Source organism: Rhinolophus ferrumequinum, chromosome 28, assembly GCF_004115265.2.
Source record: "Rhinolophus ferrumequinum isolate MPI-CBG mRhiFer1 chromosome 28, mRhiFer1_v1.p, whole genome shotgun sequence".
In the NCBI taxonomy this organism is placed as follows: domain Eukaryota; kingdom Metazoa; phylum Chordata; class Mammalia; order Chiroptera; family Rhinolophidae; genus Rhinolophus; species Rhinolophus ferrumequinum.
The window spans coordinates 14,231,779-14,248,691 of NC_046311.1; the positions used below are offsets into that span (position 1 = coordinate 14,231,779).

The following is a 16,913-nucleotide window of genomic DNA, read 5'->3' on the forward strand; positions in this document are numbered from 1 at the left end:
AGTGGGGGATGGCCCCATCGCTTCCTGGGATTGGTCCCAGTCCTTGAGCAGGAGCCAAGGAGACCTCAAGTCCTTCTGCCTCTTACAAGCCATGCGAGGTCAGGCCTCTTGCTGCAAACTGCCTTTTTTGTATCTGGGAAAGGAGGAACTGTCCCATCCTTGGGGACCCGAGGGGGATGGACATCAGGTGTTCTCTGACACCCCAGGTGCTGCGTGAACCCACACCCACTGGGCAGACGCTCGCTGCTTCTCTGAACAGGTGGCCTGCGGGGCAGGATTACCCATACTCCTCCTTGGCTTATCAGTCAGGACGTGTTCGCTCATTGGTGAGATACTACGAGGACCTCAGAAACACTGCGATTCGTAGTGTAACAGGATGTTGTCAAGTAGTCCAAATATTAAATATTTGGAGTCTGAAGGAAAAGTCTTTTTGAACTAAAAGTGAATGATGTTAAAGATCATAGAGTGAGAAATATGCACTCCTGATTCTAACACGTCTCAACCGCCACCTCCATTAATGCACATATGTAATCTCGCGCGCGCGCGCGCGTGCGCACACACACACACACACACAGTTTAAACATGAACTTAGTGATCCTGCTTTTGGAAGTATAAATGAAATTTTTTTATAGGAATCACCATGTTCAAAGTTATGCCGCAAAGAAATATAGAGATTAGAAAACCAAAGAGCGAGAATATACAGATTTCCTAACCACTGACACAGTTAACTAAAGCATCTCTGATTTAGGCCAATGGAGGATTCTCGCAGCTCTGGCATCTGGGGCCTCCCTGGCCCGGGAGAGGCTTTCCCCACTAAGGCTAGGCGACCCTTAGAGACCTCAAATGACTCACTTGCCAGCTCACCTTTTCTATGCAAACCAACCAATTCAGAGCCCAAGCTCCAAACCAAGTCCTCTATCTGGTTCTTACACTCCAGCTGGCAATATTCCTGCCCTAATTACCCCAGGGCCAGGAACCAGAGAACTAGGGACAGACCCTGCACCCCAGAGAGCCCGCTAAAATTATTCAACTGGCCTTTCCCACAGAAACCACAATGGAGGCTGGTGCCACGTTCACCCCTCACTCCCCCTGCCTCCTGACCGGCCTGGTGCTTCCCCGTGCGGCCCTGCATGGCGTGGTGTGCCTCCTGTTTCTAAGGAACCGTGAGTATAACAACTTTTTTCTTCATGACAGTCATTTCCATGCCAGAGTGTCTTACCACATCTGATTAAAACAAATCCTGGGTACATTTTCAAAGAGGTGGACACATCTTTTCTTAAAGAGGCAGATATACATGTTTTAGGCTTTGTGAGCATACAATCTTAGTCACACCTACTCAATTCTCTTTGTAGCACTAACGCAGCCATTGATAATGCATGAACGATGGGTGTGACAGTGTCCCATGCTCGTGGACAGGAAGGATTAATATAGTTAAAATGTCCATACTGCCTAAGGCAATATACAGATTCAATGCAATTCTATCAAACTACTGAGGACATTTTTCACAGAAATAGAACATATAATCCTAAAATTTATATGGAACCATAAAAGACCCTGGATAGCCTCGGCAATCTTGAGAAATAAGAACAAAGTGGGAGGTATAACAGTACCTGACTTTAAATTATACTACAAGGCTACAGTAATCAAAACAGCATGGTACTGGCATAAAAACAGACACATAGATCAATGGAACAGAATAGAGAGTCCAGAAATAAATCCATGCCTATATGGCCATTTACTCTGCGACAACGGAAGCAAGAATTTACGGTGTGGTAAAAACAGTCTATTCAGTAAATGGTGCTGGGAAACCTGGACAAACACATGCAAAGAAATGAAGCTGGACCACCTCTTTACACCATATACCAGAATAAATTCAAAATGGATTAAGGACTTAAATGTAAGATCTGAAACCATAAAACTCCTAGAAGAAAATATAGGAAAAAAGTTTACAGACATAACCTGAAGAAAGATTTTTACTGATATATCCCCCTCAGGCAAGGGAAGTAAGAGAAAAAAATAAACACCAGATTACGTCAAACTAACAGGTTTTTCCACAGAAAAGGAAACCATCAATAAAACAAAAAGGGATTCTACTGAATGGGAGAAGATATTTGTCAACGATATATCTGATAAGGGGTTAATATCCAAAATTTATAAAAAACTCATTCAACTCAACACCAAAAAAAAATGAACAACTCAATTAAAAACTGGGCAGAGGACCTGAAGAGACATTTCTCGAAAGAGGACATACAAATGGCAAATAGACATATGAAAAAATGCTCAACCTCACTAACCATCAGAGAAATGCAAATAAAAACCACAATGAGATACCACCTCACCCCAGTCAAAATGGCTATCATCAATAAATCAACAAACAACAAGTGCTGGCGCGGATGTGGAGAAAAGGGAACGCTTGTGCACTGTTGGTGGGATTGTAAACTGATGCAGCCACTATGGGAATCAGTATGGAGGAATCTCAAAAAACTGGAAATGGATCTACCCTATGACCTAGCACTTCCACTCCTAGGTGTCTATCTGGAGAAATCCAACACACTAATTCGAAAAAATGTATGCACCCCTATGTTTATTGCAGCACTATTCACAATAGCCAAGATAGTGAAACAACCGCAATGACCATCGGTAGATGACTGGATTAAGAAACTGTGGTACATTTATACAATGGAGTACTACGCAGCCATAAAAAAGAATGAAATCTTACCATTTGCAATGATATGGATGGACCTAGAGAACATTATGCTCAGTGAAATAAATCAGACAGAGAAAGACAAATACCATATGATCTCACTTATATGTGGAATGTAAAAACTAGAATAAATGAACAAACTAATCAGAAACAATCTCAGAGATATAGAGGAAAAACTGAGGGTTGCTAGGTGGGAGGAGGGTGGGGATGAGGGAGAAGGTGAGGGGATTAGAAAGCCGGTAACCACAAGATGGCCACGAGCATACGAAAGTCAGTTTGGGGAATATAATCAATAGTGTTAACCATAATTTTACATATAGACATACAATAATGAACGTTAACTATAATTTTACATATATATATTCACAAAGAGTACAGCATAGGGAATAGACAGTGGAAACGTAACGGCTGTATGCAATATCAGAGGGGTAGTAGATTGGGGGTGGAGGTTGTCACTTTGTGAGGGGTATAAATGATAAATGTCTAACTAGTACATTGTTTTGTATACCTGAAACTAATAAAAAAAAACTTTATTAAAAAAATAGGCAGTGGCCAGATTTGGCTCATTGTTTGCTGACCCTTGATTTATAATATAAAGACCTTCATTTTCCATTTTAGTGTGCTATGATTTCTGGAAGAACTCATTGAAAGATACACACACACAGAGGGTGCCAAAACAAATAATGTATACACAGCTTAAGAAAGGAAAAAACTGTATTAAAATTACACTGATGGTAACCACTCTGAGCACCTCTTGTCATTGCAGAAGTCAAACATAACTTGTATTCATCTTTTGTTATTGGTATATATCGAGTATTACAATTTTAATACAGTTTTTCCCTTTCTTAAAATGTGTATACATTTTTTGGCACCCTGTGTGTGTGTGTGTGTGTATATATATATTTATTTCAGAAACTACAATTTCTATTTTATTAAAAACACATATGATTGTTCACAGTCTCAATTACTGGAATTATGCTATGAAGACTTCTGTTTTTTCCTTAAATAATATCAGAAGCAAGCCATGTATGAATAGCAGCAAGTGTCAGTTATAGGTATAAGGCCCTGGCTGTGCCAACCTCTGGAGGAGGGAGGAGGCTCTTTCTCACTCCCTCGGTGGGAGGATCAGATAGTGAGTTGTTTTTCTTACTGCCAGTCAAAAAGAGGAGGAACTGCCACGCGGCCAAACGTCTGGATTGCCAGTGCGTGAGTGAGACCAGGAGCCTCGACTGTGTGGAAGGAAACATGGTCACGAGGGCCGTGAGGGGAAGATCGAACTGACAGACTCCAAGGGGTATTTTCTCCAGAGTCAGACCCAATCGCGGAAATGAAGGAGAACTTGAGAACAATTCAGAAAGACGGACAAGACAGTGACTGAGCCTCAGCGTCCTCTTCCTACCCCGCCGTGGAGGTCCACAGGAGCAGAAGAGTGGGTGGGGGCTGGGTTCCATGGGTAGGGGCTGGGGGAGGGTGCTCCGGCCATGCCTGTCCTCTCCCTGGCATGGCCTGGGTGTGGGCAGCTCCCTACCTACACCACCAGCACCACAGCCTGGCAGCAAACAACAGCGCTGGCCTGCGCCAGCCGGAGGAATGCCAGGGCCGTGTTGGAGGACAGCTGGGACTGGGCGCCAGTACCCATGAGAACAGGCGGCTGCCAGGCCCTGAGCCTTGTCTCCTCTCTTCAACACACCCTGTGAGCTTGGCAGTTACAACAGAGGATGGCGTCCTCTGGAAACAAACAATTGTTAGAGCAGAGGTGATGGGAGTTCCACTCGAGGCCAAAGACAACTGTGAGGAAAGGAGCAAATGGGGAATGTTTTGAGCCCAGATGCAAGCATTGAAAGCTCTCTAACGTGAGTGTACTTCCTCGTACACTCCCATGCGGAGGAGCCCAACCGGGGGCATGCCTGTATTCCTTTCCCCTGAGGTATACGAGCTAAGATGGCCCATAACCACAAGGCATAATGTGCTCACAGGGCAATTTCAGGAAACATCCTGGGCCTCCGAGCTCTGTTATAGAAAGTCTACAAAGCACCTGTGTCAGAGGAAGCAGAATAAATGGACCAGGAGGGCAAGTTTAAAAATAAGCCTCGCAAGTATGTTCAAAAAGAGATAAAGAAAATATTAGAAACTAAAATAATAATAGTGACAAAGAGCTAATTTGGAATGAAAAACGTGAATGCTGATGAACAGAGTGAAATCAAATGAAGAATGAATGAGGATGTTGGAAGATAAAGTCAAGGAAATCTCTTAAGAGACGGGAAAATGAGATGCAAGAAGATGATGGTGGCATAGTTTTAAAGCATTCAAGGAAAATCATTTGGACCTAGGATTCTTATTTCACAAAACAAAAATTTAAGTGTATCACGTAAACATCTTTAGGCACTCACGGCCTTAGGAGACTGAACATGCAAAATTCTTTTAGAAAGAAGACTTTCAGCAAAAGATAAATGTAAATAAAAAAGAAGTTAATTTTGTTTACACAAGCAACAAAAAGAACCTCACTATGATTGACGGCAAATTGAGGCAGGAAAAGACAAGATGAAAACATACTAAGATACATGTCTTTTTTAGGATAAAATATACCGTGTTTCCACTAAAATAAGACCTAACCAGAAAATAACCCCTAGCATGATTTTTCAGGATGACAGGCCCCTTAAAATAAGCCCTAATGAGTCTTTCGGAGCAAACGTTAATATAAGACCGGGTCTTATTTTCGGGGAAACATGGTAGTTGTTTGTAAGTTTTAAAAAATAATAGGAAGAAAATTGAAATATACGTTTTAATAGAATAGGGGTAACTGTAACATGAGTAAAAGTAGAATGTATAACTTTCAAACCAGTAGAAAAATGTAATTAGCCAGCAAATAAAGGAAAGGAGAAAAATACATTCAAAAAAGCATGGCAAATAAAACACATCATATAAAGAAGCACAGACATAAAAATAATTGAATAAAATAAATGGATTAAATTCACTGCTTGAAACAAGAGACCCTTCAATAATAAAATAATATCTGATGTTAAATTCCTTACAAGAATCACATTTGATATAAAAGGATAAGGAAAGGTTGAAGATAACAGCGGAAAAAATGGCATTCCAGGCAAATATGAACAATTAGAAACACACGGTAGAGGTTTAATGACAACTAAAACAGATTTAAAGATAAAAAACACTATATGAGACAAAGAGACACTCTATCCCTATTGGTTAAAAAAAACACAAAAACCGAACAGTAGAGCAAGATGACCGAAGAATCAGGAACACATACGGACTGAACAACATAGCTCAAAACACAGTGGAAAGGATGAAACTAACAGACGAAACAGATAATGCACATTAAAATTTCTAACTCAATTGTAACTCTTCTAAACAACAGAGTAAGCATAAAATAATAATCCAAGATATAGATTCCAATACAACTGGAATAATAAGGCTGAGCATAAGGAAACAAAGACAACATTCATTCATAGCAGTTCTGGAGGGTTGACCTAATGCAACATGAGAGGAATGGAATTACTGTGTAAATATTAAGAAGAATGTCAAATTATTTCAGGTGCTATGATTACATATTTAGAAAAGCCAAGACATTAGGATAATCAGTATTAATAAGAGAATTAATAATAAAGTATTAATAAGAGAATTTATGTAATGACTAGATTAAAGATAAATAAGCAAAAAATAAGTTGCTTTTCTCTGTGCCTAAAGTCTTAACAGAATCTGAATAAATGGAGAGGCATATGTGATCTTGGATGGGAACACAATATTGCAATATGCCAATTATTCCTAAAATAAAATAAAAATCCAATCCAATTCCAATCAGAATTCTAACTTTAAGGCTTAAATGGCAGAATAAATATCCAAAAGTAGTGAAACAGTTTTGGAAAAGAGTAAAAAGAAAGGGACTTGGCCTTGGGAGAGAGAAACACTATATGAAACTACTGCGGTTAAGTGTGACAGGATGGGCAGCTACATGGATGGACAGACAGAGTCTAGACACAGGTCCAAATATATTTGGGAATTTAATGTATGGCAAAGTGGCGTTTCAGCTCAGTGGGAAAAGGATGCTTTATTTAGTAAACATGCTAGAGTAACTCACTCTTGATCCAGAAGAAGCCAAACTAGATCCTGAGCTATTATTTATAAAAATTTCAAATCAATTAAAAGAGCTAAGGACAAAACTTAAAAACAAATATGGGAAAATACGCTAGTAATTTTGTATCTCAGGAGACCTTCTAAAGTGAGAGAGAACTATATATATATAAATGTTTGTGGTCTTAATTACAAAGAATGCTACAAATTGCTATGAAAAGTGCAAACAAATCAAGAGAAAAATGGGCAAAGTATGTGAACAGGCATGTTACAGAAGGGGAAATTCAAGTGGCTAAAAAGCAAACGACAGGATGCAAGTTAAAATAACATTTTTTTCACCCTTCAGAGTAGAAAAACAACATGAAACCATTGTGAGTCCTGGTAAGAATAAAGAGAAATCCTCAGTTTCACACATGGCGAGCAGAAATGTGTCTGGGAAAGAAATCCTGAAGTTATTAGATAAAAAACACACATGTGTCAGCCCAGTAAATCCACTTTGAGAATACTAACGCACATAAATGAAAGCACGAGTATGTTAGACTGCAGGTAGAAAGCTTATTTCAGCATTGCTTGTAGTGTCAGAAACAAATAAACAACAACAACAAAACCCAAGAAAAAACTGGAAGAAGCATTACTACAGGTGTGGCTTGTATGCCGTGGAATAAAATATTAGAATATGTTTGTGATTTTTTTAGTCAACGAAACAAGCAATCTGCAAAGTATTGTGTGCATTTGGCTCTGATGCATTCATATTTTGACAAACGTAGTGAGAGTAGAGGAGGAAGACATACCAGGACATAACCACTGGTTAGTACTCCATGAGGTTTGGGAGGTGTGGAGAAGAAAACTCGGTTTTCTGTACATATCTTTGGACTGTTTCCTTTGTTACAGTAGCACGTCTTACTCTGTCATTTAGAAACAGCAAAGAGCAAATGGAGCCCGCGGGACGACGAACATCAGTGCTGAATAGATTTGGAAACTATGCTACTTGAGAAAGAATGGAAGGAACTGGAGATGCTTGGCCTGGAAAAAGCAGGACTGCAGGAGGCGTATGAGTACGTGGGCCTACAATCGCCCAGGGTCCTAGAGAACTGGACTCTCTCCTGTTTTTCCGAGGCATGGATGTAAGCTGCAAGGACGGTCCAGCTCAGTCTGAGGAATGAGGCACTGAGCCTGACTTGCCTGCAGCTGGGAGGTGATGACCTCACCATTCCTTGCACCCCCAGCCCCACCTCCGCAGCAAACCAGGGTGCTGGTCCCTCAGCTGGTACCTTGAGCGACATCGTCCTGTCTCTGCAGGCAGGACCGCTCCGCCTTCTGTCCAGGCTGGGGTGGCTCTCGCTCGGGCTGCTTGGGACATCTGCCCTCGTTGAACACATGTGGCAGGTTGGCTGTGTGCACCTGTCGGAGCTGCTCATAGTCACTCAGGGCAGCTGTCAGGTCCCAGTTTTTGCCTGTGGACAAGAGATGACAAGGGATTCCAGCATTAAGGCACGGATGACGGTGTCATTGTAGGAAACAACCCTGCAAAGAAGCGTTTCTCATTAGCATGGTCATGAAGGAACTTTCCAGCAGTAGCTCTTGTTTTCAAAGGGATACGTGACTTTAGGCGTAATCGCCAAAAGTAGAATTTCACACCCACGGAGGGTGTCTACCTCCTATGTGATGCGTCCAGTCTCATAGCCTTTAGATTCACACACACACACACACACACACACACACACACACACACACACACATTTCAAAACGACATTCTAATTACCATAGCCCTGTCAAAAACCAAGTTGTAGAGCTCACTCTCAGAGGGGAGCAAAATGTACAGTAAAAAAATGAATAAGAAGCATTCTCAAATGTTCTGTGGGCTTTTCTTTTGAGCTTAATATGGGACAAGCAGACGCTTGGTGGAGGTCCTCTGTGTGACGGCCTTAGCAGGAGGCAGACTTCAGAGCCTGGGCACTGAATGGGGCCAGATGCCAGGCAGACCTGGGACGAGTGCTCAGCAGGGCCCCCCAACATTGGGATGGGTGCTGAGAGTTGGAGCAGACCCTTCACAGCACTAGGGGAGCTCTGTCGGCTGGAACTCAGAATGGGGGCTCTTATTCCTGACTGAGGGTCGGGAGACTTCTAAAGGAAGGGACCAGACATCATACACGGCACCCCACTCAATGGGCATCATGAGCTTTTTAAGGACAAGGGATTAAACGCCCAGCTTTCATTTGAAAGAACAAATAAAATCTTATCGTCTTCTGGTTAGCTGCAAATTGCAGATATTAATCATGTTGACAAATTATATGCTGAATTATGTGTGTATACAGTAGAACGAGGCTTTGAATGTATAAAATAATACCTGAACATCTTCCTTCAGTCTTTCTACTGTTTTCCAGGGCAGACTTGATATTATCAATCATCATATTTAAATTATATCACACGGTCATTTACAATTTAATTGTATTTTTTTTCCTCTGTCAGCTAACAAAAACCCCACAGAAGCATCTTCCCACCATCTCAGTGGATAAGAAAAGCAAATTAAAGCACCCGGATCACTCTATAAAAAGATAGCAGGGCTCGTGGGGTTTCTGTAAGTGACAGTAGGTGGGGGAGTGGCATACTGCACCCCCCGTTACTGTTAGCAGAAGTAGTAATGGGGGGTGGCCGTGGGCGTGGGGGTGGGGTGGTGGCCACGCCAGGGCTGGTTTAGGGGAACGAACAGTCACATGTACAAATACTACCTCTTGATCAAAACCTGGCGTTTCTGAGTCAAAGTGGTGGTGACTTGTATCCCAGGGCACAGGTTCCAAGAAGAGAAGGACAAAGGCCTGTCCTTAGGGACATTACACCCCCGCAGGGGGGAGGACCTGGTGGCGCCTCGCTCGTGCGCAGGGCTGAAGGGGAAATGCCAAAGTTGCTCAAACCTGTCCAGAGGAAGGTCAAAGAGAGGGGAGCAGAGAAGGGGCACTGCCGTCCCTGGTTCCTACCACAAAACGCAGCCACCGCACTATGGCTGCGTAGTAGCAGTGACAGCGGTGCATACGGTCTGGCTGTGGAGGGCAGCAGAGCAGAGAAACAGCTCACGTGGAGCGTCTGAGGAGGTCTGGGTGTAGCCGGGGCCGCATGGGGTGCAGGGATTATTCTGGCACGTCCCAAGGGGAAAACGAGGCTTAGAGTGCTTACGGCGTCCGCTGCTGTCCCCCGTTGGACACGTTATGGTGTTGGCATGTGAGCCCTGCAGTCTGGGTCTTTCCACTGAGCTGTGTGTCCCCTGCAGGGCCGCCCGGGCACAAGACCTGGTCCTGGCAGGGCCATAGCCGGCATGGCTCCTGAGGGCAGCCCACTGCCTCCCCACGGCACTCCTCCCACCCACCCACCCACCCACCCACAGGAAAGAGCCTGTCCTGCTGTGCCTGTTTGGTTCCCAGAGGCCCGCCCACAGGTCCCACCCCTTGGCGGCCAGGCCCGAGCGTGCAGGCAGCATACAGCTCTCACGCGTGACTTCACTGGGCCAACGCTGCGGGATGGGGAGCGTTCCCACTGCCTGCATCTGTCAGAGGACCAACTGGGACAACGCCAAGATGGCATGTGTCCAGCCACCAGGGGAGGCCTGTTGTCACGCGGGTGTCATGCGGGGTCTCCGGTCCCGCTCCCCGCTAAGAACGCAGGATATGGTGAGGCCAAAAAGGAACACCCACGGAGCCGTAGGTAGGGGAGTCATACCACTATGTTCTCGCTGGCGGCTGGGTTAGAGACACAGGAAGCAAACACCCGCCTGCACCCCAACAAGGGGTCTTCCTGTACCCCAGCCTCTCTGGCAGCCGGGTGAGACGCACACAAAGTAGGATCCACACGATCCCCAATCTGCCGTCCACCTTTCTGCCTGCCAACCAACCAGTGCAGTCACGGCAGTTATATCAGTGGCTAATGGCTCAGTGGTCACAGCAGACGGCCAACCAGTCACAGCTGATGGCCATCTACTACCCGAGCCAGCACCTTTCCACGTGAGGCCCAGAGCCTGGAAACTGCTCGCCGGGACTCTGTGCCCACACCTGTCCATTCTGCTCTCCTCCCCAGTGGCCTCTCACTCTGCTGACGGTCCAACTGGCTCGTGCCTCCCTGTGTTCTTCTAGCACAGCCTTGTACGCATGCGCCCTTTGCTACACACCCGCCCGATATCCTTACCAGCGAGCATCCTCGTCCTGACCTGGGCCAAACCTGGTCCCAAATCGACTCCGTGAGAGTGAGGTAAGAGCAAAGACGAAGGGGAGGGACGGGGAGGGAAGGGGAGGGAAGGCACTGCTCCAGGAGCCTAGCTCCCAAATGCTCCCTGCTAAGATTCTAAGAATTCCTCAGGAGTCAGTACTTCCGTGTGGATAGGCCCAAGAGGCCACTGAAGTGGGAAGGAAACAAGACAGACAGCAGACAAAACCATCAGTTGTTTGGGGAGTCAGACGCCCTCAGGATATGCTTCCTGCTTTGCACAGTTCTAAAGATGGTGGCTCAGGAGCAACAGGATTGTAAATGGTGACTAACAGACGCCCTGAGTGGGGTGCCCCACTGGTCAGCTTGGCATTGGAGGGTGGGACGTGTAGGTTGTATCTAAAAACAACATCTAGACGATGGACACGAGTGGGTCCCCGGTGGCCTGGCAGAATGCTTTGGTGCCCAGAGAGCACACATTTCAAGGCCCCTTTGCATCTTTTCCATTTTTAGCTTTGGAGAGTCCCAACAGGTGTCACACTGACAGGAAGGGCAGAGTGCCCCTGGGGCCTTACCACCTCAGGGAGGGAAAGGGCCAAGGCTCAGATGGACTCTATAGGTTGGTGAAGTGACGTCCGTTGGCTGCTGGGGACAACGCCTGAAGAGTGACTCAGCGTGTGCCACCAGTGGCCGCTCTCCACTCTGGCAGGAGTGCCTGGGCCCCAAGGAACGGATCAGGGCACAGGAGCCACAAACTATTTTCTCATGTGTGCGTGTGTGTGTGTGTGTGTGTGTGTGTGTGTGTGTGTTCTGTCCAGAACCCAATAAAGAAAAAGATTAATAACCCAAAAGCTACATGGCAAAGGCCGTGAATGGAGAGTTCATGGGAAATAATTACAAATGGCCCTTAAACATCTGAAAAATCTGCTAATTTCATTCACCAAAGAAATACAAAGTATAAATATACCGAGAGACCATTTTACACATATCAGAGTGATGAAAATGCAAAAGTTGGCAATGCTCCTGCTTACCAAGTTTGTGGGTAAATAGGCTCACTCGCCCACTTGCTGGTGGAGGTGCACAATGACAGATCCCCAAGGAAGGCAATTTCCCAGCAGTCATCAACATTATAGCACATTTATCCTGTGACCCAGCCACTCCACTTGTGGGAATTCATCCTTCAGAAATGCCTATACACATAAATCTGAGACACGTACAATGCAGTCACTGCAGCACAATTTATAACAGTAAAATAATGGAAACAAGCTAAGTGTCCATCTATAGGGGATTATTAAATAAATTATAGTACCTTCCATCTAATAATGTTATGATGAAATAGTCATGGAAAGGTCCCTAACAGACATTAGGGAATGAAATAAGTGAGGTGTAAAATACTTATAGTCTTACTTTTGAGTAAGAATACAAATCTATCCATATCTGTACCTGTATCTATATCTATATCTTATATACATCTGTCTGTCTGTCTGTCTGTCTATCTATCTATCTATGTATCTATCTATCTATGTATCTATCTATCTATCTATCTATCTATCTATCTATCTATCTATCTATCTATCTATCACAACCTACAAGGGACTTCAAAGTTCACGACAAATTCCATTCCTCCCCCTTTTAAATTTGGGTGCTTTAAAAGTGCATTATCTTTATAACGAATTTTGATAAATATTATTTTGTATCGTCTCAGTGTCTAATAAAAATGGTGTATTAGTTAGGGTCGGTTAAGCTGTGCTAATCAGTAGACTCCCCCCACACCTGCCACCATCAGTAGCTCACAGAGAAAGGTTTGTTCCTTTCACACACAGTGTCCGGGGGCAGCCAGGCCCGCGGTGGCTCCCCCCACACAGTCACCTAGGGACCCAGGTGTTTTCTGCAGCGCATGCCTCCCAAGGTGGCCCTGGGGGCAGCAGGGAGAGGGGGCGGAGCCTACGTTTCTCCCACATTTCACAGCGGTCGCTCCTGAGACAGGCCATGATGGGGCCTGGGACTGCACTCGCTGTCACTGCCCCTGCACTGTGGGGACCTGTGACGTGGCCATGTCCATGAGCAGGGAGCCTGGGAGATGATGTCTCTCCTGTAGACAGTGGACCCTAGTAAACTGTCCTACCTCAACCATTTGAGAACTACAGATACAAGAAATCCTGGGTATGTACTTGTCTGCATACTTGTGCATACACGTGTATGTACGTGCGGGTCTGCACATCCATACGTGCACCGGTTTGTGAGACCTGACAGAAGGAGCACAAAACCCTCTGGAAATTTTCTCGAAAGGGGAGGATCACAAGTGACTTTCATTTCCTTTGTTGTAGTTCCTTAATTTTCTTCCGTGAATTCATCTAATGTTTAAAATATCCATAGGGCCTGAGTTTACCGGAATGACTGGTGGATGGGATTTCTTTGTCTAGGTTACTCACTGGCTCTCTTTTGGTTTTGTTTTTAACAAATACGCACACATCCAAAGCTCAAATAAATTATGATGCAACCATTTCAAGCAACTGGTTAAATAATAGAGAAAAGTAAATTAAAACAGCCAATTTTGGCACTGAGGGATCTATTTTATGTTAATCTGCAGAGTTAAGTATTGAAATTGCCAACATCAGTGATGTGAAATATAATCTAATTAGTATATTTTTATGGTAAAAGGATACAATAATTCTGGAAAGAAAACTTTCAATTTCGTCATGCATATGTATCAACTGAATAAAAGAAGAGCAATTTCCGTACAATGGCGGAAACTAAGTCATTGTTGACTTCTCCCACAAATGAAGTACTTTAACTGTTGTAGGAACATTTAAGCGAATATGTACTTACAGTCTGAGATGTTCTATTCTGGGTGTCACACACTCCCAAGCTTATAAACAAAGTGTAACTTTGAAATATGTCCAGATGTGTAGGCTCTCTATGCAATTAATCTAAACAGGGATGTAAATATATGGTGCGCCATTTTCATAGCAGATAAAGAAACATGGAAACTGCCCCACTGCTGCCCTGGGGGAAAGGCCTGGGTTCATCCACCGATCCTGACAAAGACCTTGTTTGTGTGGGTGTCTTTCCCTGGGCGCTGACGGAAATATGAATAAGGACCCACGTATGCTTCTTATGAGCCCACCGGGCAGGTGGCAGGACAGACCTGTAAACAGCTGTCATGGCTGGGATGGCTGAGAGGTGTGTGCAGAGAGCGGGGCATGCACAGGGCCACACGCCCATCGCTTGTGAGCAAGGGGAGGAGACGTCCCAGCAGAGGAGTTGGCAGGCGAGGAAAGGGGAACAGCACACACAGAGGCTCAGCGGCTTGCAAACCACCCGGCAAACTGCACAGAGGTGTCGGGGTCCAGGGGTTTGGGTGCTGATCAAGGAAACACGATGTGACAACGAGGTGGCAGTGACACTCACATACTCTGCAGGGCGATGCTTGGACAGGTTTGCATGTGGTAAGTTTTTCTGAGCAGGAGACTATCTGAAAGCTACCTGGGGGTCTCTACTCAGAAGGGGAGGAAAAGGGCAGAGGGGCTCTATATCCAGGGGTGTCCGTGCAGCAGGCTGGGGGGTCCCTGGGTCTGAGAGGTCCTGGGTCTTACAGCCGAAGGCTCTACCTTATCAGTGGCCAGCAGGTGCTGGGGGAGGTTTGGAGGGAAGGCAAAGCAGGAAAGTTACAAACTCCTAAATCTCCCCATCTGGGCTATGGTTAAAACAACGGATGGGTAAGAACGGGAGGCTGGCAGGCTTTGCACCCAGGGCCTCAGCCTGCAGTGAAGAAACAACCAAGCCAGGAGCCAACACGCAGGGGCCACAGCAGTCACCGTCGAGGGGTCAGCAGGGCTGGGCTGTAGGTTGGATCAGAAAAGACCCAGATGATACTCTGGTGGGTCTTTCAAACATATACCGGCGGTGCCAAAAAGTGTATACACATTTTAAGAAAGGAAAACTGTATTAAAATTGTAATATTCAATACAAGTCACGTGTGGCTTCTGCAATGACAAGAGGTGCTCAGAGTGGTTACCATCAGCATCCAGACATTTCTGATTATCGCGAACTACTGCTTGAGCAATGGTGACCAAAGTGTCCACCTGTATACATTTTTTGGCACCTCTGGTATGTGTGTGTGTTTGTGTGTGTGTATGTCCACACACACACACACACACACACACACACACACACACACACAAGTTCAGACAATTAAGTTTGCAAACTCATCCTAGAAAAAGTGCTCCATACCTCATGGCTGAATATCACTAGGGTCACCTTCAAAGTCCTCCCCTGGGGAAGCTATGCACCGACGCCAGTGCCTAGTCCACCCTTCAAAGCAATTTTGGAACTCTTTTTCTGGAATGGCCATCAGAGCTGTCGTTGTATTACCCTTGATGTCCTGAATGTCATCAAAATGTCTTCCTTTCAATATTTCCTTTATCTTTGGGTAAAGAAAGACGTCACCAGGGGTCAGATCAGGTGAGTAGGGAGGGTGATCCAATACAGTGATTTGTTTACTGGCTAAAAACTCCCTCACAGACAGTGCTGTGTGAGCTGGTGCATTGTCGTGATGCAAGAGCCATGAATTGTTGGCGAAAAGTTCAGGTCGTCTAACTTTTTCACGCAGCCTTTTCAGCACTTCCAAATAGTAAACTTGGTTCACTGTTTGTCCGGTTGGTACAAATTCATAATGAATAATCCCTCTGACATCAAAAAAGGTTAGCAACATCGTTGCAACAAGTTCACAAACTGAATTGTCAGACGTCATATATATATATATATATGTTATATATATATATATAATATGTATTATACATATAATATATATATAAAACTTGATTTCCAAGTCTCAGATGGGTCTTTAAAGTATCACTTGACTTAGAAGTGCTGTCTCGTACCCAGTCACCCCCCACTCTCCGGGCATCTAAGCAGCACTGTCCCTGCCACTGCTTCAGTGGAGGTGGACACCTACCGCGCAGGAAGAGACCCAATCTGTGGTTCAAACCATCTTCTCGGCGCCAGCCTCCAGCTCTCACCTACTGCAATCAGCAGTAAGTGGCTCCATCGACTGAAGCAAGGACCCAGGCTTTAATTTTAAAATGGTGCTTCCTGCCGTGTTTGACCCCTGGCTTCCCTTAGGTCAAAGCCAGAGAGCCGACTGTCCTAATGAGACACGGGGTCCCCGTACGTGAGGTGTGTTTTACTCCTGTGCTGTGGGCGGCTGTCCATCACATGGGCCCTCTAATTCTGCCTCTGGGCCTTAGGTCCACACGTCATTTAAGAAAGAAATCTACTCCTTGTGGTGAAATTGGTTCAGGTAAAAATTCCTGAGGCAGCTTTTTGAAACAAATCAAACTGAATCCTGAAGATCTGAGAAATAAATCACTTTATGTCGCTTGGCGGTTTGCCAGCCTGACCTCTACGAGGAGTCGTAATTTGTGCCTGTTTAAGAAATCCTTCTAGGTCTTTCCATCCAGTTCTACCAGGACGTCCCCTCGCTCCGCTCCCACCGTATTATGTGCCTTAAGGCCAGCAATGAGAATGCTGCAGCCATGGGGTCCAGGCCTCCCAGCCAGCCAGGTTCCTCTCTGGGGAGCAAGGGGGCCCGGGAGGAGGACTGGCCCCCCAAAAGTGAGTCAGGGACCCCAGAGCATAGTGAAAAAGCCACCACGGGTAGCTGACCAGTCCACATGACAGAGAGAAAGGCTGCTTGGCTTCCTACGACATTTTCTGCTCGTTCAGATTCAATGGAATCCTATGTCTACAAAATAGTCCAATTACAACCATGTAGGAAGTGGGATTCAGGGGAGCAGTGCCTGGGTGCCTGGTGGAGAAGGTGGAGTGCCCAGGAGAAGGAGGTGAGGGCGGGGGTAGAGTTGGGTACAGGCACAGAGCCCACCTTGCTGGGTGGGGCCTGAGGCCCAGGAGGCTGCGGCCCCCCAGG

The 16,913-nt window shown here is 45.3% G+C and overlaps 1 protein-coding gene across 2 annotated transcripts in view; it reads right to left on the reverse strand.

Annotated features, from left to right (window-relative positions):
- The window catches only part of OTUD7A (OTU deubiquitinase 7A), a 205,797-nt gene that overhangs the window by 58,543 nt on the left and 130,341 nt on the right, over positions 1–16,913 (reverse strand). For both annotated transcript variants that reach the window (XM_033100272.1, XM_033100273.1), the window contains one exon: positions 8,065–8,247. In XM_033100272.1, coding sequence (XP_032956163.1) covers positions 8,065–8,247 — 183 coding nt within the window. The remainder of the gene's footprint in view (positions 1–8,064; positions 8,248–16,913) is intronic.